Source organism: Salminus brasiliensis, chromosome 4, assembly GCF_030463535.1.
Source record: "Salminus brasiliensis chromosome 4, fSalBra1.hap2, whole genome shotgun sequence".
Taxonomy (NCBI): Eukaryota; Metazoa; Chordata; class Actinopteri; order Characiformes; family Bryconidae; genus Salminus; species Salminus brasiliensis.
Genome location: NC_132881.1, coordinates 39,086,076 through 39,107,094, shown reverse-complemented (window position 1 = coordinate 39,107,094; position 21,019 = coordinate 39,086,076). Strand labels below are relative to the sequence as shown.

The window sequence follows — 21,019 nt, the reverse complement described above, 5'->3', positions numbered from 1 at the left end:
AGACCTGTAAGTCCTCTAATCTACTCTACAGAGCTCGAAGCCCAACACACCTGAGGAGGAGCTTGTTGACCCCCTAACAGCATGGCGGGGGAAAGCTACTGCACTCAGGCACGCCTCTACATCTCCCTCCCTCCTTCCCTCACCCCGGGATCCGAAACGCAGGAGCGTTGCAACACACACACACACACACACACACACACACACACACACTCACACACACAATCCAAACGGTTATTAAAAAAAAAAACACCACTAGCAACGGGTGAGGAGACTGGAGGGACTAACCCAGAGACACTACAGGAGACAACGACGAGCAAAGCGATGGATGAAGCGGTGGAGAGGGTGGAAATAACCGTGTTACCTTCAGCCAGAAGGCGCATAGCGTGAACGAAAGAGGGATCCAGGCTTTCCTTCTCGGCCATCAGCTCTGGCAAGTACTTGTCCTGATCCATTACCGGGCACCTCTCCTCTCCTGACCACGGCAAGTGCAGGTGAGACGACAAAAAAAGTGTCGAGAGACGGGTCGTGCGGTCTGAGTTCGCCTCGGACGTGTGGAGAACTGAAAGGACGGTTGTCGTTTTAACGGCTGTTTTCGTTAACGGCTGTTTGTGAAATAACGGCAGCGTGAACCCAAACAAACCAAAAAACACTCATGTCCTCCTCGCGCTCGGTTTAAACGCAGGGCTCTCGTGCGAAAGCTCCCCGCCTATAGCCACGGAATAAGCGCGCTGGCCCCGCCCCGCTTGGTGCTGATTGGCTGGACCGGAGAAGCGAATTCTGGAAAACGTCAAACGGTACCGTTAGGTACCGTACGGTGAGACGCTGGGACGGTACCTAACGGTTCTAATGGTTCAATACTGAACAGTTAGAGAGGTGAGCAGCCTAATGTGAGACGATGGCAGTATTGGATAGAAGGTGTAATGTCTTAAGATTCAGAAGAGTTCATGTGTAATTAAGTTTTAGGGTCTTATTTATAGGTTCTGGCCAGCCAGTACCACTAGGACTTGAAACTGGTCTCAGCCCAAACAGAAACCTCCACCGGAGCCCTCCAGAAGCTGTAATTTCCTCCTGTTCGAATGCCGTTCTCATATTTTAGTAATCTAATACTTTCCCAAAGGCAGAGGTAGTCAGTAAGATCATCTCCCTGTTGGCTGGATTTGGATCATTCTCTGATCTTCCCTCCACCACCCAAATAAATGCAGGGCATGTTAGTCAGAATGCCTCAAACCCTCTCAAAACATCCCCTGAATGTCTCAGATGCTCGAATGCGAGTCTTATATCTACGTCTTCCAGACAATGAGCCGTTATTATCATCACTATTAGAATGTCATCCTTCTGCTCACAGACTGAGCTTCCTTCAGGGGAGTTATCATCTCAGGTGCATCTCAGGTGAGGACACGAGCACACCTGGGATCTCCTTGATCTGAAGTTTAGCCTAGTAACTAGCCCAGTGTTAGCCAGAGCCACTTGTCTGACAGCAATAGAAACAGATTACAGATTATTATTAATAATAATAATAATAATATAGTTGTCCAATGAAAACCACATATTTTCAAAACAACTACAGGAGGAGGAAGAGTTTTAAAATACTTTTTAACTTTCAATGAAAGTCAATGTAGAAAGATTTTATTCCAGGTTAATTTGGAGCACTTTGATTGGTCCATTCATCCAAGAAATATGAACACAGTGAACAGGACATCTACCAACAATGGAGATACATGTTTTTCATTGGACTGCATCATTGTAATGGGATCACTAGCTTTTTTATAAACCCTTTAGGTCTTTAAAAGCTATATTTAAGTATAATGTATATATGTTATATATGTTATAATTGCTAAAGGTTTATTGTAAGAATAGCTTTAAAGGTTCTATGGCAACTCAAAGAACCATGTTCATTTCTAAACGGTTCTGTGCCAAATCGAAGCTTCAGGTACCATTTAAAATAAGGAGACAGCTAAAACATGTGACTGAATACTAAAACATAGCTTCACCTTTACAGATTTGATGGTGTGGTCGTGGTTGACCTGCAGTGTCAACGCCAGAGTTGGGCTGAATAGACTTGGGTTGAGCATAAAAATAGAATCATACCTATCTAACCTAGCTACATAAATACAACAGGAATTATATGGCTTGGTGCCTAATTTCTACAGCTGTTTATTCTTGTTTGTGGGTCCAAAACGTGTGAGTTGTAAAGTGGTTTAAGACTAATGGTGCCCGTGTGGGAAAGGTAAGCTAACAAATGAACCAAGGTGAAATCTGTCTTAAGGAAGACACTTGTTCCATATTTATAGCGGGGCACAAAGTCAGCTCAATTTGTCGTGTCCGTGAATACTAATCAATGGCATTCCTGTATGCCTCAGTTTGCCAAGATGGATTAGGCATTTGTGACAGGCAGTCTATAGAGAGAAAACATGCACAAACAAACACTACCCTACACACACACGCAGACACAGACATACACACACAGACACACAGAAAGAGAGAGAGGTGGGGAAGTGGGGAAAGACAGAAGGAGGAGGAGGAAGAAGAAGAAGAAGGCCTGCTTGCCTAATTAATGGCTGAATGGATTACTGTGCTGTTGGCAAACATCTGTACACCCAGTGTCACATTCAACGACTGCCTTGTGAGAATGTTCACAGAGCCTCGGTCCACTGGAACGCGGTAATTAGACGCCATGTACTAAAAAGTGCTGCTTTCACTCATGCGCTGACAATGCAAGCACTGGTAACTTTCAGTATTTGTCACTTGTTTTGTAAAAGGGGTTCGCAGAACGTCATCGATCTGAGTAGCTATGCTGGCTTCAGTTGTTATTATTATACAAAATCATTAATGCTGGGTTTGTACTAGCAAACCTATGCCTCTTTGCTGCGAATACATTTATAGACTTAGTTTCCAGCACTTTTTATTTGTGAAGAATTCTGTGCAACAGTGCAACATATTTCACAGGCGAGGTTAATTGTAACTGACAGAGGAGGCTAGCTGAAACAGTCGGTAAAAAGTCGATACAAACACCATTAATTAGCTGTAAATTTGTGATAATTGAAGCAGATGAGATTTTAAACCGAAATACACAATTACTGCAAAGTAAATATGGCCACTAAGTAGAAAAAAAACACTGGCATGATAAAACTGAAATATACTGAATTTATAGGACCTTTGTAGTATGATTTGTGGGTTTTTTGAGGGGTTTTTAGAGGGGGATGGGATTGGGAGGGGGTGGATTATGGACTTGTCTCATTGTTTATTTGGGGAGGCTTAGTTGTAACCCCACCGTGTGGAGGCTGGCTGTATTTTGGCCTGGCTAGCTGTCACTCTGAGTCATATGCATGCTTCCAAATGTTGCTATATCACAGACACAAGTTCATGCTACAAAAACGGTCTTCAGGATGATTCCAGAAAAATATCTGACCGACTGCTGTCATATTTTCTGGATGACGTTGCTATGGGAACACGAGAAGATGACCAAAAGCATCTTCTACTGACTCCTGTTTAACTACATACATTTCATTTTGGGCCCCCCTCTCCCTTACGCCACTTAGTAGTCTATTTCCAGCTTTCAGTCAGGAAAGATGGTGACAAGATGAATCCACAAAACCACAGGAAAGCAGGGCTGTTGTACTGTAGCTGTCGTGCAAAGACCTTCGCATTGGCATATTTCAAGGCCCTTTTAAATGTATTGTCCTCCTTACACCGTTAGTCATACTTTATTGATTCTGCTCAGCTCGCCCTGGATTCATTTTCTCAATTATAAACACTGTCTTTAAGAGCTGTAAAATGCAGTGGACTGGCCTTAACCTCTCACAAACCACAGGCATATGTTGTAGCACTAGCTTTAATTCATATGCTAAACCACATAACTTCAGACTGTCTCCTCAGCAGAATGTCTCTCTTTTTCTCCAATAAAATAGCTGTTCAGGTAGCTGACAAGTCCATGCAGCTTAATAGGATTATGATTCTGGTTGGAATGAGTGAGTGGCAAATGGAATAATCAAACAGGGTTAGAGCTCATGCAGCAGTGATTTATGCAGGCATTGAATAAATAGGGATTGTGGGAAGGAAGGAAAGATGTTGTGGAGAATATCAAGCTTGTGGCTTGTGCATTGTTCCATTGCTGTGTGCTGTTTCTGAGGTTGGAAAGCAAATGGTAATGAGTTTTCAGTGTCTATTGTATGACCTTATTTGTTTATTTCTCATCATTTCATACAATCAGACCGTTATTGTAAGTGACATGGCCTTACTTTGAGGGTCCGTGTTTGAGAAGGCCTTCTCCTAAATACAATCCAGGCCTTAACAGCAAAGCTGCTCTCCTTCCTCCACTGACGGCATATTTGCACTCTTCCGGTCTCTTCCGGTCAGTTGCTAATCTCTCTCTCTCTCTCTCTCTCTCTCTCTCTCTCTCTCTCTTTTTTTTAGCTGATGAGGGTGGATGTTAGTGAAGGTTCAGTTGCCTGATAAATATGGATGGTTAAGAATGCCTAAGTTCATCTCAAGGTCTCCTTTAATGAAGTTGCTTAGAGGAGGGAACAGTGACCTTGGGCGTTAATCAACTTGAGTTCCTAATGTTCCATTGCTAAGAACTCAGAATGGTACGTTACGTTTACAGAGCAGTTTGTCCATCATCTCATTATCCCCAAAAGTTAGCCCGCAGCTGGAGACGTCCCATTACAGGCTGCCAGAGATGTGGCTTCACTGCTTTTGGATGTGATAGTGGTGATAGGGCCTGATGATGCATTGCTAAGATGTGGAATTAACAGGAATCTTACAACCTTGAGATTATTTACTGATTGCTTCCATTAATATGCACTTCTGCATGAAGTACTTGAATGGATTTTTACAGCACTCTAGTGGTCATAATAAGAACTGCCGGCTGCACATGGCATCAAATACACTGGATGTCCAAATGTTTGTGGACAGCCCTTTTAATGAATGCATTCAGCTACTTTAAGTTGCACCCATTGCTGACACAGCTCTGCAAATGCACACACATAAGTACTGCCAGTAGAATAGGACTCTCTGGAGCAGATAAGCATGAAGGCATGTGCACCATGCCAAATGCCAGGCATGGGTGGAGGGGTATAAAGCCCCTCATCATTAAGCTGTGGAGCAGTGGAACTGTGTACTCTGCATTGATGGTGCTCCTTTCAATGCTTTTGGGATAAGTTGGGGAGTTGGGGATGAGGTGGGGTGGAGATGGATTTAAACCATCACAGCAATGCTCCGAAATCTAGGAGATTTGCAGGATATTCTGTGCATATTTATAATAGACAATATTTCAAGAAAATAGTAACGGTGTTAACCGGACACTATGCATTCATCTATGTCCTGTGGAAAAAAAGCAGAATTTGACATGTTGACGCCTGAAATCTTAAATAGCTGCTGGAAGAAGTGAGCTACAACTCATTCCAGATTGATCACACTTCACACACTGAAGGGTAATTAGACTTTTTTAATGTTGGGAAAAGTAATTGTTCTCAGTTGAGATTTCATAAAAGTGATGAATTACACAGCCCTGCCTCTGCTGTGTGTTAGATGTACTCAATCTTTATCTAATGGTGGAAAGATCTAGTGCTGGTCATAGTAAATTGACTTTGTGCCTGAGAGCAAGCTTCCTAACAAACTTTATGATTACAGCCACTGTTAAATGATGCGAGTTGGTGTGTGACTGTGGGTCTGTGTGCTTGCAGAGAGAGAGAGAGAGAGAGAGAAATGCTAGATACCCAGATCTTCTGATGCGTTTGCCACCGTTGACATTGCATCGCTAAATGTAAAGTCAAAGCGAGAGAACTCCTAAATCTTCCTCCTATCTTGAGCTGGTTCTCATCTCTCGCACGGCAGGCCTGGAGTTCTTAGGTGTGTATCAAAAACTCATGCGAATGTAGCGATGCCGCACATGATGGATTTGTTATTTTAGCCCCGACCCAGGATGTGGAACGCAATAGGCCTGTGTGTGAATTATTAAGCAGTGCGAGTGTGGGGGAAGCGGGGGCTGGAGAGGGGGGAAAGAGGATATTAAGACTTGCTCAGTTAGAGAACTAATAGCCCTCATGTAGTCTAAAACCCCAAAGTCTCGTTAACCTTCTGTTTTTTACTCTGCGGGGGTTTGCTTTTTGCCAGCTCTTTGTTTCTGAGCAAAATGGCTGTATATTTCCTCACTAACAGGTGCTCCGGCCTCTTCTGAGACAGTGCTGTCCACATCTCAAACTGCAGACTGTGCTGTTTTGTAGGGATTGTTCTGTGATTAGTCCGGAAGTACTCTTAAACGCTTGGAGGGATGAAGCTGATGTTTTATAATGAAGGTGGTCTTTTATGGAACCTTTAAAGGTATAACATGCCCCCCTGAAGGGTGATATTAAGTGAGATTACTCAGTTAAACTAAACGGTTTGAAAAATATTTTATTTTATTTTATTTTATTTTATTTTAATTTAATGTTTTATGAAAATTTGCCTTCTTGAGGAATCAGCAGTTATTTCCTAAACAAAATGATAAAGCAATTTTTTTATTCTCTCTCACAGTAAGAAACAATGCCCAATGGACACAGTCATTTACAGTTGTGATCAGAAGGTTACATACACTCATCTTGAACATGAATGTCATGACAGTATTGGGCTTGCAATTGCTGTTCTTTTTCTAGGCCAGAATGATTGCACAACATACATAAAGAAAAGATAGAAAAAATGCCTTTGATGCCCAAGTGTTGGGTCAAAGGGGTCAAAATTGTACATATAGGGTAAAAAATATACATACACCCACTTAGATTATTAATTTTGTGGGGCCGAATGTTCCAAAATGTCTCAGAACCTCCTGCTAGTGGTCATGATTGACTACAAATGCTACCATCCCTGTACCAGCATAAAAAGGGTTTGTTTGACAGTCCTCATTGGATTCACCAACATACAGTAAAATGGGAACGCACACGTCAGGAATGTCTCTGGGATTTTCTTGCAAATGTAAGTAATCATTTTTGAGAGATGTAGTCACTTAAGCTAGGTCTGGAAGAAGACCCAAACTGTTACACTCAGCTGAGAAGAAGAACAACCCAAGAACCAGCAAGGCTGAATGAGAGGCTGAAAGAAAGAAGCTCAAAAACTTCAAGCTCAACTTTGCAAGTAAAGGTGGTAAAGATGATGCATTAGTTGAGAAATTGGTTGTTCCAACAGGACACTGACACTAAACACACATCAAACGTGGTAGTGGAATGCACAAACCAGGCTAATATTAAGCTTTTGGAATGGCATTCCCAAAGTCCTAATTCAATCATATTAAAAAATCCACTATATGGACAAAAGTATTGGGACAACAATTTTGAAACATTTCTATAAGGATTTAATTGCATTCAGCTACAGAAGTGTTAGTGAGGTCAGGATGTTGGATGATCACCATCCCACCATCATCCCCAACTTCCCAACTCATCACAAAATGTATTTAATGGAGCATCATCAATCCAGAGAACACGGAGTTCACGGAGGCAATACTAACTCTACAGGGACTAGACGTGTGTGTGTGTGTGTGCATTTGTACATCTGTGTCAACAATGGGTGCAACTTAAAGTAGCGTTTTCAACCCTATATGTATAGTTACTACATTGAAAGCCCAATAGTGACATTACAAGTTTATAACAAGTGAATGTAAGTTGGGCCATGCTGCTTTGCCATCAGCAGCCGGAGCCTGAGAAATTAATCCCATTGTGATGCTAGGCGGCACAGGCAAGTGTTGGCAGATGTATCATATCTGGGGATCCGGCGCCTTCCTCCGAGCTTATTGGTTGCCTAGTTATGCCGCATTGGCGGCTGTTTGAAAAGACGCGGTGGCTGACTTTAGTCCTAGTGCTGCTGACAGGAGCACAGCAAGTGATTGGGGAGTCCTAGTGAGTGGGTAGGTGAGTTGGCTTATCAAAAATTAGGGAGAAAATTGGGTAAAAATATAAAAATAAAGAAAAGTAATAATAAGTGTCTGGAAGTCCAACTACATCTGCTACCCCAGTGTAATATTTCTGCTAGTTTTAATGAAGTCAAAGTATTTTATTACTGTTTATTTAGTTAATCAATGAAATAAGTAATGATGCTACAGTAAGACGGATTCCCTGGGGAGAGACAACGATCTCCAATGTGCCATTAATCTTTGAAAGCAAGGAGAAGAAGAGGTGAGATGATCACTCATTGCATCAGACATCACAGTTGCCCCGCTTGAACAGAAGCTGGTGGGAGGGCGCGCTGAGAACAAGGTCATGTCGACTGCTGTTCCTGTACTGCATGTGTACTCGTAAGGATCTCCAAACAGCTCCATTTAAAAAATGTAGAGGATACATTACGAGAATAAGTTTGAAATTTTATGGAGAAGAATGTTTGCCCACACTCTGAACTGAAGTATTCACAGGGGTTTGAACTCTCCCTCCAGCGCTGCAGGAACAGCAGGCCTCACCGGTAGCTATTAGATAAATCTGTAGTATAGATCAGAAACATTAAAGCTTTATGCTCTGGGTTCTTTACAGCTTATTTGTTCTTCTCTCACTGTGGAAATACTGACTATAGATCATAAAGGTCAGGCTGGATAACAGTGTGAGCTGAGCAAATATCGTTGCTGTCAGGCAAAAACCTCATTTCTCCTGTCATGAATGTGATGGATGTAATTGCAAAAGACTTCATTTAGAAAACAGAAAGAAAACTAAAAAGCCAGATACAAACCAAACCAAAGCCGACTATATACATGAGCAAGTGCAAGACTTGACAAACACAGGAGATTTGCTGCATTCATGTGCTATTGGAATTTTTGTAATACGAGTTCCCGGAGGAAGTTGCACATAAAGACCACCTCAATTCGTAATTTCTAACAGGAAATTCAAAGGTAATTTTAAAATCCAAGTTGAGGTGATCTTCAACCTTTTATCATGCTGGAGAAAACAGAATCGTTAATGGATGGTACAGAATTCTCTATTTTTAACTGCAGACGCTGGTAATGGTTGCTTGTGCACATTATTTGAATCTGTAATCTGTGTGTGTTTAACTTGCTATACATTTATTTAACAGTGCTATGTTCTGTTCTATCCATAGCAAAGTTATTAACATTACATTTTTCACCATTTTTCATGTTGCTCAGACAACAAATGCTTGTAATTTCGGTTTTACAAGTGGGGAAGTGAGATCCTCCAGCTATCTGAACAACAAACGTTTAACAACGGTAATAAGAGGGATAGGGCTGTGAACAATGAACAGCTAGAGACAGTAAGAAGCAGGTAGGACGAGAGCGGAGACCAGGAACACAAGGACGAGAACACAGCAGGAAAGCAGACCTACATGTGGACAAGACAGCAGAGGTAAATAGGCAAAATATAAGACAGGGCAGACTTGGCAAGGCTGGCTTAACTACAATATCTTCAAAATGACAACTTTTCAGGATGAGGAAAAAAAAACTTCTTAACTTCTATTGGAAGGCAATGTAAAAATATTTCATTCTTCATTAATGTTTTCATCCATCTCAGAACTGTGGCACTAATGTAATAACTAATGTCCAGTTTCAATTTTTGTCAGACAGTGAAAAACGTTTTGGTAACTGTCCTATTCCTTATTACACAAAAAGGAAACTGGTGCAACCTAAGTCATAAATCCAGATGTCATTGTAACCTCTGTTTGAAGTATAGTTCACATGTGAAATATAAATTGTCCTTTAAAAATGCATGTATATCTCATGAATTATAACAATAAAAACATTATGTTAAAAAAAACTCAGTCTTCACTATTGTAAATGTCAAATATTAAAATGTATAATTTCTACATTTAATCACTGATTCAGTATAATCATTTGTCTTTGTGATCAGTGTAATATTCAATGCCTGATATTTAATCTATGAGCTTAAATGTTGCTCCTGAATTCAGTGTGGATTTTCCCAGCTCTCAAAAGAGTACTTTCTCTTTGCTAAATCAAAAATTACATCTAGGCATAATAGCTCACCTTATCTGAACAGTGAAGGTGGTCTTTTACACAACTTTTAGAAGGAGGTACAACCTGTCCCCAAAGAACAAAAGAATATCAAATATTCTTCAAATAAGAATATCAAATATTATCATTCATGAGTCATACATTGAAACACAGTCCTTTGTCCTTTTGTGATCTGTGTAATATTTAATGTCCACCTATGAGCGCAAGCATTTCTGCTGAGGTAATAAATACATAAATAAATATGCTGTGGCAATGTTAGGACACTGGGTCTAAATGAAAACTGCTATGATGAAGGCCTGGGCAGATAAGGCTTGCCATTGCTCCTGGCCAGAAGTGTCCATGCAACCCGCACAGTTCGAGCGTGGGCTCGCAGTATTCCGACAAGCCAATACCCTTTGTCACCCACAATAATTTCCACAGTGAGCACCGCAGTAGAAGAAAGTTTAATAACTGCCTCTGGTAAGAGAAGAAAAAATATGAATATAATAGACCATACATTGCAAATCGAAAATGGCTATTTTTAGAACCGTTGGGGCTTTGAATATCGGCAATTATTACAGTCCAGCCCATTCTAGTGGGAGAGCCTTCCCATGCCAAATTGCATTTAACTCTTTTTAAATGCCCTCAGGGTACTTATCTGTTATGCTGATGGTGGCTTGTCTTTAGAGGACAGACTGAGCTGAGACAGGAAGAGCGAGCTGTGTTGTTCAGAGGACTGAATGAAGAATTTGCTTTGCAAATTGTCATTATCAAAGTGTGGGTTAGCTAGGTGCCAGGGGTCGGAAGGATGCATAAACATAGTGGTCTTTTTCTTTGGACAGAGGTGAAACCTGCTCTGGGACCCAAACCCCCCCCAAAAAAGAAGAAACACCTGCCAATAGACAATCCACATTAACATCAAATTCTGCATCCGGTCTCTTAATAAAACACAGCCAGTGTTTTTTTTTTTTGTTGTTGTTGTTTTTTATGGCGTATTTTTAGCTTTTGCTTGGATGTAAGCGTTTCAACATCTCTGAAATTGGAGGACAAGTACGCTAAAATGAATGTCTGGACATTTGAAATTATGCACATAACAAACGGAGAATTGAATAAAGCAAACCCACTCCATTTCTCCTTCAGAGAAATGCTTGCGTGAGATAAGGCATTTCAAAGCAATATTAACAAATTAAATGTCATAATTCAGTAGTTTGTTCATAATGTTATTTAAATGGAGAGAGGCACATTGCTCCAGGCGCTTGTTCCACACTAATAAAAAGTGATTACGTCTATAGGCGAGGAAATATATCACACTGCTTTATTTTCTGTAATTTATGATCTACTTGGAGTTTCTCACAATAGCATCATAATGAAAGAAATGCAGTGGTTGATCAACCCCCACTGACAGACTGTGGTAAGTAGGGCATCAATATCATTTTCTTTTGCAAGCAACATTCAGAGTAAGCTCCATCGCTCACATCAGGTTCACTTTGGGTTTTTTTTTCTCTCTTACCTGATAGGATTTATGCATCTAGACAAGCTGTTTGTATGTCACTGTTTGCTGAAATGGCTGTAAAACAGCTGCACTGATACAGTTCACTGAGAGGAGGAACCTTCATGAAACCTGTCTGCAAGTCGGAGTGTGTCCCATTTGTTGTTATGGTACTTTCAAATGGAACACAGTGTTTCTTAGAGGACATAACACGGCCAGGATTCCCATGTGTCCTACCTGCTTAAATGCTGCAGATTTTTTTTTTTTTGTATGACATTTGGAATTTTTCAGTTTGAGATAAGAGAGTGTGGCTACATTAGTATGCAGGGCACCTCCTGAAGACAGTGATGCTCAATATAAACTGAAAGTACACTGCATAGATCTTCAATTCCATCCTTTTTGCAAGGCAGTGCCAGAAAAGTAGCCCTTGCAAAAAAAATTAATTCACTATGTGCTACTCTATAAAGATCACATGATGGATAATTTACTACCACTACATTCCTGAAGGTGCTTTAAATTGTTCTTCGGGCGATGCCAAAGAACAGTGATTCTGCGGCCCAACCCTGGGCCTGGAGGGTCCCCTGCCCTGCACATTTTAGCCTTTATTCTGCCAGCTAAGAACTGCTTTTGGTAGCAGAATGTGAAGAAGTGAACGTTCTTTAGATTGTTCCTCACACTCATATTTCTCTCTTGCAAACATGGTTCTTTATGGAACCAAAACCATTTGAAGCACCATTATTTTCAAGAGTGTAATGCATAGTGGGTAACACCACCACCTCGATTCCTGAACCAGTCCAGGCAAGGGTTCTGGAGCGATACTCTTAATGCTACATTCTCTTACCAGTGTAACATGATTCAAATGTAAGTCGCTCTGTATATGATTGTCAGTCAAATGCTGTAAACCTAAATGTACGTAATGCCAATACCACAATTTTTGGTCCTCTGAGTTTGCCTGAGCCAAATGACGTTTTTCAAATCAATACAAAATTGTTAAAAAGAGATTTTATTACTTAAAATCAAGTAAATTATTTTTTCTGACAAATCAAATCATTTTTTAAACAAAACATGGAATGAATTCCAATTTGAATAGTGAATAAAAAACATTATTTAAATTAGCACCATTAGATAAAAACAAAATTTCATCACGTCACATCAGTCAGAACACCTTCTGCAGAGTGTTCCTCATTATACTAAACGTAGTTGTTCTAAATAAGTTAAAAATCTTCAAAAATGTATTTAAGATGTGGCGTGCATCATGGATCTATACCATGTCCCATAATTTTCCTTCTCGCTGGCTTGGTATCCATGTACTCTAAGGGTTTATTTGAAACCATTCAGCAATCGTGATTAATGCAGAGGCTGAAAAATGATAGATGGCCGTGATCAATACGATGGCAATAAGAGAATACCCTCTGCTTAAATCAATGCTATGACTAGACCCTATTCACCATTATAGCTGGCCATTTTTCTGCGTTCCATCGAGGAGAGGGAGGGGGCCCAATAAATTTAATTGCCACAAATGCGCAACATACACAATGTTTGTTGGAATATGTGCCATTGATCCTGTGGAACAAATGATTCCGGGGTGCAAATGAGCCGGTTAGAGCGGAGCAATACATCACACCATATATGCCTCCCCATACATCACAGGCTATACCTCTCCATACATCACTTGGCGTTGGGATACAGCGAGTGATTGGGAGGGTCCGGCATTAGCTCTGCAGCACTGCAGAGGAAATGAGTTCACCGTCACTTTCAGGGACAAACAGCAGCTTGTGTTACCCAACTCATTAGTCGCAAACCACATCTAAATAAAGAATCCATAGCTTAAGTGTTTGATCCCCCGGTCGCCCTCTTAAATGCACAAGGAATATGCAGATCAATGAATAAGGCCCACCAAGAGAAACATGATGCTTTAATTCATCATTAGTCCAGTGAGATAGGGTTAGTGAGTATCCTCTGGACACCTGACTCCTAGAAATGCCTCTGCTTGCACTTTCCCTGTGCTTTGAGCGTCTTGTCTTTAAGCCCACTTTGGGTGGTAAAGTAGAGGCCCAACTTTTCAAAGACTTCTGTACATGAAAAGGTCTTGGCATGATCAATGATACGAATGCATGATGCACATCAAACAGACTCAAATAATTCTGTATTTCATGAAGAACCATGACAAGATCAACTTCCGTCTTATGAATATCTTCCCAAAGTCTAACAGATTTGTGCTGTATTTTACTAGTTTGGCCAATCACAAGGGTAACATGGCTCCGTCCTCTCTTCGAGTCTGGGCAACCTGGAGAGCTAAAGTTAAAGCTGTAGCTAAATCTGGTAAGCTAAAGCTCAAGTCCCATCTGGGGGAGCGGATGCCTTGCGTGTCCTGTCGTCCCTCACGTCAGCAGCTGTAATTCAGTAAATATAGGCGCTGCACCATGTGCCCCATGATGGGGCACATGGTGCAGCGCCTCCAGCTTGTGCCTATATTTGGGTTGGTACATAAAATGATCAGATATCATAAAATTCTCAGATATCAGAACCTCAGAAAAGCCTAAAGATCTGTGAAATTACAATCGCAATTTAAAATAAAACCATTAAAAATGCAACTTGTAAAAAACTCTGTATCAAGGCTGTGTGCGGTGGTGTAATAACGCAAACAACTTTTGTCGGAAAGTGATGACGGAAGGGCTGTTTATTAGAATAGTAAGACCCACACAAAGAGATTTTGGGTGATTTTTGAGGGGTGTTTTGATCATACTTCTGCTTTTCTATCAGAACTTTGAAGAACACTTCACTTACAAATATCAAATAATGAAAATGCGTTCCCATGGACTTTAAACCACTACCAGTCTATTCCTGCTTCCCATCAGTTCTAATTCATTTTTTCAGAACTAGCGCAGTCATGATCACTTGTAATACTTAGAAACCACAGTGAACCTGTGTTAGTACATGCTCCAGCATCTTTCACAGACCGAAGTCCGTTGGACTGTTCTTTTTGGGATCCTGAGAAGTCAGAGGAGTGAGCACTCACAAAGCAGTACAGGTGCTGTCCCCAACATAACAAAACCTAGACCTGAAAAAGGAAGTAGTTACTAAATATTAATGACTAAAATTGAACTGAATAAAAGATACTTGAGCACAATTAATCAATTAATCAAAATTAATCAAAGCACATGTAACTGAGTAAATGCTTAAACAAGATCCTAGATATTTCAGATATGTCTGGGTGTTACTGTGAAACCCTTAAACCACAGTGCCAGAGGCTTCAGTGAATTCGCCTCGGACCTGACTGACTAATGATTGTAATGGTGAATATGTATTGATAGATATTTACTGGCTAGTTGTATATGCTAATGAATTCAACTAATTCAAAGGACGTTTGGTAGGTGTATTTACTGTGAATGAATACAGGAAAGTCTGTGTTCTAAGCTTTGTACAGACTCTTCTTTTCCAGTTTCGGAAGCAATAACTGCTACGGGCCGTTTGTAGCATGCAGGGATGAGTACTGACTGGGCAAGTGATGCTGTAGCCCCACTGCTAGGGGCTACAGACACTAAAGAGGCTTCATAGAAAAAACTTAAAAAGTGGGGACAGTTCACTGCAGATGTAAACATATGAATGTTAAATATACATAAACTGTACAAAAATATGTCCTCTAGTTCCTCATCCTTCTATAGAATAAGATATATATATATATATATATATATATATATATATATGATATATTTTTTAAATGATATATATATATATCATATTCCAGCCCTTGGGGGTATGCTCCGCCCCTGCCTCAAAGTCCCGATTGTGCAAGACCTGGGCTGACGACAGGGCCTACGCCAAAGACAATCAACAGTTCTAACTTGTTTCATCATTAATTATCAAGATAAAATGTACGATTTACTGCCCTCCTTTCTCCAGAGTCTTCTGGTGGAAACACCAGACGAGCATCCATGCACACAGGAGTTGTTCACCCATAGCCTAATATTCACACTGCCCACTTGTCTATTCCATCTGTGTATATAAAAAAAGAGTGCATTAAGTCAGGTCACCCCAGGTATCAGATTGGCCAGTTCAGTTCACACCGCTGCCTCTCTGCCTCTTTCTCTCCCTCGGTTATAAAATAATCTCAGTGGTCATGCAGGGAATGGGTGAGCTATTCAGACTCCCATTTCCACTTCCAATCGATCTGACAACTGAGACACAGCTGTGGTTGGTGGAGATGGCGGAACTGGGTGGGCAAAGGCGTTGTGTTTACAAACATGAGAAGGGCTTTATTAGGGCTCTAATAGGTCCATGTACATCTCTCTGCTATTTATAGGCCGATCTACATTTGTCTGATCCTTTTTCATAAGTGAACGGGTTCAACCTCACTCTTCTCAAAAGCACCAAATGCAGTTAACACACAACTTCTTACAAAAGTCCTTGCTGACCAGTCACCTCACTTTTGGGTTAAGTGAACCAGTTTAGCTTATCTAGAACTCATCATCCTCTTTACCTGAGAATGCAGCAGGTTTTGCGTTTTGTATGAACACATCAACAAGTTAGTGGCCTGCGACGAAAGCTCCTATTGGTCCGCTTTCAATCGAAAGCATCCTATTGGCTAAGGACACAGTTGCGCGATGAGCTCCGAGACATCCTATTGGTCGTTTAAGAACAACCTGCAGCAGTAAGACCACAGGCTGAGGTTGTGCTGTGTTGTTGTACTGTGCGCAAACGTCGAGTAATCCTGTGGACAGTGGAAACTGTGCAAAATAGAGGTAAAGAAGCACCTAGTTTTCTTGTTTATCGGTTTCGTTATCCAGAGCGGAATGTGAGGGAGGGAGAAAGGCCTTGCTGCAGTAACGCTGAAAGGAAGGAGCATTAATAAAGTAGAATGAGAAAAAGAGCTCTTCTGAAAGCTGTGTAGCTTACCTGCTGCCTCCTAGGAGCCCAAAGCCATCAATAACGCGCGTCTCCAGTAAAGCCTCCAGTTAGGACGCCGATTGTTGGCTCATCATATCGAACGTTTATGACGACACAGTGTAGTCGAACATTCGTAATGCGCCGCAATACCTTACGTCACACATAATCGTCTACTTCGTGACGCTTAAACTAATATGTACAAAAGATTTCAGACACCACTTCTTAGTCAGGACAATCAGCGAATTGTACACTGTACTATTTTTACTATTGTTTACCCTATACTGAATACACCATACATATTTTTACTGTAGCGTAGCAATATATTTAAAATAATATTATAAAAAATAATAATATTAATAATACAATTATAATAAAATCTCTCTCTCGCACTCTCTCTCTTTCTATATATATATATATATATATATATATATATATATATATATTTTACTTTCATGATGAATAGACCAATAGAAATGCTCCAGAATAAATAAAAATAAAATGTTTTGATATTGACTTCCATTGAAAGTCTCTTTCCTTCTCATGTAAAATTGCCATTTTGGAGGTACTCCTATCTCCGTTCTATTTTTGCACAATGCCACTATTTGCACCTTGTACTGAGCAATGACAATACAGTTGAATCTATATAGCTAATTTTAAGTTTGCAGATACTGGAAGAAATGTTAGATGAGCAGGTGTCCGCAACCTTTTGAAGGTAGCGTAAGCTAAACAAGCCCACATAGCTTGTGCTGAACAGATAGACCCCATTAGGTGAGGGGGAAAAGTTCTGGTTGTTCGGTTCAAAGAGAAGGAGGGTAATTCTGCAGAGTATGAGTGTGGATGGAGAGCAGACCAGGCAGGGCCAATGGAACAGGCCCTCACCTTAATGGAGCAGGCGTAAACATGACAGCAGGCTGACAGCCAGCGTCCTGTAAACAGCCCTCTCCGCTGAGATGAGCTGTGAGAGTTACATTAACCTGTTCTGTCAGTGCTCATCTGAATAATATATTACATAGCACGGTACAGTCCAAGGGCAGTGCATGGAAAAGTGTAACCTGGCAGTAATTTCTCCTCCCCTGACAGTGTGGATTGTTTGTTTATCTGCTTCCTGTGAAACCTGAGGATGAAGCCCGTGATCGTGGTGCATGGTGGAGCATGGGCCATACCAGATGCATTTGCTGAGGCGTCTGTGGCCGGGGTGAAGGCTGCTGCTCAGGCGGGAAGTGAGGTCCTGAAGAGAGGGGGCAGTGCACTGGACACTGTTGAGGTGGCTGTGAGGACAATGGAGGATGATCCAGTCTTTGATGCTGGTCAGTGTTGCAATTTTCATGCCCTTTTTATCCCTCAAATAATTTTGAGGCATTTTGATCATCATGGACCACAGAATGATATCTGCATGAAATCCAGACCTATCCTGGACATGTACACCAATGAGCCAAAACTTAGCACTATAAATAAAGTGCATGTCAAGACCTGAGATATATGTTAAATGATAACTGAAAAGTTGGCTCTCATAATCAATGTGTTGGATATGGATGAAAAGACATGAAAGCCTGATCGACTTTGACAAGGTTTGAATTGCTATGGCAAGGCTGGATCGGAGCATCTCCAAAGCGCCAAGGCTCACAGAATGCTCTTGGTCAGCAATGGTGAGTACCTACAGTACAGTATCGGCAGTAGTCTGAGGATGGACAAACCACAAACCAACACCCCCAGATAACCATGGCTATCTTGTAGAGCAAGCTCTGGAATAACAAGTCCCATCCCTGGCAGCTTTACCGTGCAACTTGACTTGCATGATCTTCTGCAAATGTCTTAGATACCACATGACGCTTTATAGAGTGAGATGTTGGTTGGTTGGTTGGTTGCACCCTGATTATCATATGTGGTCATAATGTTTTGGCTCATTGGTGTATTCTTGGTATGAGGTTGTTGTACTCAATATTCTCCTGAAAAGACATGCCATGACTTGCCATGAAATGCTAACTGGGTCTGTCTGCACAGTCAAGCATGGGTTTCCAAAAAGCAACTTTGCACAAGGATGATTTTTAAATGGTTAAGGTACCATTTACATTTAAACCGCTACCAGTTTTTCAGTACTTTATCTGTAATAAAACAATGTAAACAAATGTTCTCAATTTTAAGATTTTGTCATGTATTTATACCATTTAAACACCACACAAAATAAAACTGCTCTTAACAAAACCTCCTTCACCCCTCCCAAACCCACCCCTACATCCTCCAGTCTGTCATCAGGACATAGTGTGAGCACACGGTTATGTATGAGGAAAAACATGAGGTATCCTTCTAAAATACACAGCGCTAAATTTGAATACATGTTAGATCATGAGAGATGAATTTTAAACAGTATACCAAATGGTTCGTTACACTGGTCAGCACTAACGCAAACACATGAAACGAAAGTCCTCAAAGCAAACACAGTGGTTTGTGTTTATTGAGCAAAGAAAATGAGATATAATAAAATAAAATGTGTGTTTTAAAGGACGGCTTATTTTTATGTGTTTTTCCAAACGTAATTACTTGGACATACTTCCCTAAAGACGTTATTGACGTTGTCAATTCCTCATCTACATTTTCGTCATCCATGGACAGTTCAACTTCAGCACTGGTTGTGGGAATGCTGCTAACGTTAGTGGCAGCTGTTAAGGGCGGGCTTGGCTATCAGGCTATCAAATCAAACCTTTTCTGTGTTTGAGCAGTAGGGTGTATATGTGACCAGGTCTTTGCTCAGGTTAGTGTTCCATGGCCAGCTTAGCATGTCAAGATACAAATATTGCAGAGATAGTTGTCTACATTTACATTTATGGCATTTAGCTGACACTCTTATCCAGAGCGACTTACAAGGTCACACGTATTACAGCGTTGGGCCAATGTAGTGTTAGGAGTCTTGCCCAAGGACTCTTATTGGTATAGCGCAGCATAGTCACCCAGACTGGGAATCGAACCCCAGTCGGTGTGGTAGCTCACTGACAGCTAGTGGTGTTATCTGTTGCGCCACACCAACCACATTGTCTGCATTAAGATTTGAAAAATATAACGCACTTGGCATTTCCATGACTGTGTATTCGGCCGGAACGGAAATTTGGCACAGATTGATTTGACGTGAATCGGTACTCTGTAGTTTCGACGTAATTCAGTTGGTATCTTTAAAAGTACCAACTTCGGTACTCAACCTTTTTGAGCAAGCATCACTGAAGAAACTCTCTACCAGTTAAGATCTTAGGATGCTTTTGGTAAACTGATTGACCCTACCTGTCAGAAATACACTTTTCAGCCAATTTTCATCACACTCTTAAACACAGATTCACTCACTATAGAAGAAAGCAAAGCAGAACTACTTTAGAAATGTTTGGGAACCGTTAATAGATGCTCTTTTGAAGGAGGAATGAACAGTAAATGCAAGGGGTGTGGTCTCAATAGCTCTTCAGTGTATAATGTGCCATGTGCATCAGATTGGGGAGCAGCTTTGCTATTCAACTGTTTTGGTATCATATCTATTTTTTTTTTATCCAAGAGAATGCTTTGGTATATTTTTTACCAACTATATGTAAGTTTTTCACCTTTAGCTTCGAATATTCACATTTTATTTCCATTAATTCACATAATTACCTGTTAATTCACATAATAAATTTCCCAACTTTAAATATTCCCAGGATATTGCAACCCTGACATATTGTGATGAAATGTATTATGCTAACGATTAAAATTGTCATATTGCCCAACCCTAGGTCTACCAATTACAGGTAACTCCAAATCAAGAACCCAGTAGGGACCTTTTAACAGGGCATAGTTCCGAATGAACTCCACTTAGCTTTTGCTTTCTGCTGCCTGTTTTTTAGACAAAACTGCCAGCATCTAGTTTCCCCTCCTAAGTAGAGCAGTAACCTTTAAAAGTGTTTAGCACAGTGTGTTGTCAGGTATTTCCTTCCGAGCTGGAACTTGGACTGCGTTTCACTGTACACCCCTGACACTTTGTTGTTAATGATTATCCCGAGAGCAAGGTGAGAGGTTCTTGAGTATTCATCAGATTACAGCGAGCCAGCAGGGACTGAACGAGACACTTCATTAACACAAGCTGCCTGTCAGGGTCTATCTCATTTGTGATGGCTAACTGCCATAGGTGAAATGGCAGATCGTCTTCATAGAAGAGCAGCAGAATCAGCACTTCATCAGGGGGGGATCATTTTATACACTGGAGTAGCCAGGAGCTCAGACTGATCAATACATGACTAATGCAGTGCTACTTAGAGAGGAGACAGGCGCGGCTAGGTGTGAATGAATGGGGCATGTATTTGGGGAAATGAGATGGTTCTCACTCTTTCAGCAAAAGAGATGAATATGAGAGTGATGTGGTGATCGAATTAGTATGTTTGCTGTTGTGTCCCAGCTGCCTAAGGAGTCACTCCGTTAACGGCCGAGGTGAATGTATGTGTTGTACAGTACAGATGTTGTTTGTTCACAAGGTCCTGCAAATGTTCTGCAGTGTTCAGAATAGGACCACATAATATATTGCTGGGTAATTCTTAACACAGAACTGGTCTGTGCATAGGTTAAGACTCCAGCCTTTAAACAAATCACTACCAAGCGGTTCATACTATTAAATGTAAATAATTGACTTTAGCAATGCATTTTTACAGGGCCCATATTCCAAATTTTCCTGTATTTAATTTTTTAAAGTCATAAATCATTTTCAATTCCGTGAACGGATTCTT

The 21,019-nt window shown here is 40.9% G+C and overlaps 2 protein-coding genes across 9 annotated transcripts in view; one reads left to right on the top strand and one right to left on the bottom strand.

Moving 5' to 3' along the window:
• Positions 1–665, bottom strand: part of khdrbs2 (KH domain containing, RNA binding, signal transduction associated 2) — a 102,070-nt gene extending 101,405 nt beyond the window's left edge. For all 7 annotated transcript variants that reach the window (XM_072678413.1, XM_072678409.1, XM_072678410.1 and 4 more), the window contains exon 1: positions 362–665. In XM_072678413.1, coding sequence (XP_072534514.1) covers positions 362–452 — 91 coding nt within the window. In that variant the 5' untranslated portion in view covers positions 453–665. The remainder of the gene's footprint in view (positions 1–361) is intronic.
• A 15,390-nt stretch (positions 666–16,055) lies between these two features.
• LOC140554906 (isoaspartyl peptidase/L-asparaginase) overlaps positions 16,056–21,019 on the top strand; it is a 31,036-nt gene continuing 26,072 nt past the window's right edge. The window contains exons 1-2 of one of the 2 annotated variants that reach the window (XM_072678417.1): positions 16,056–16,144; positions 17,370–17,596. In XM_072678417.1, coding sequence (XP_072534518.1) covers positions 17,410–17,596 — 187 coding nt within the window. In that variant the 5' untranslated portion in view covers positions 16,056–16,144; positions 17,370–17,409. The remainder of the gene's footprint in view (positions 16,145–17,369; positions 17,597–21,019) is intronic. The other variant, XM_072678418.1, reaches the window with a different exon arrangement.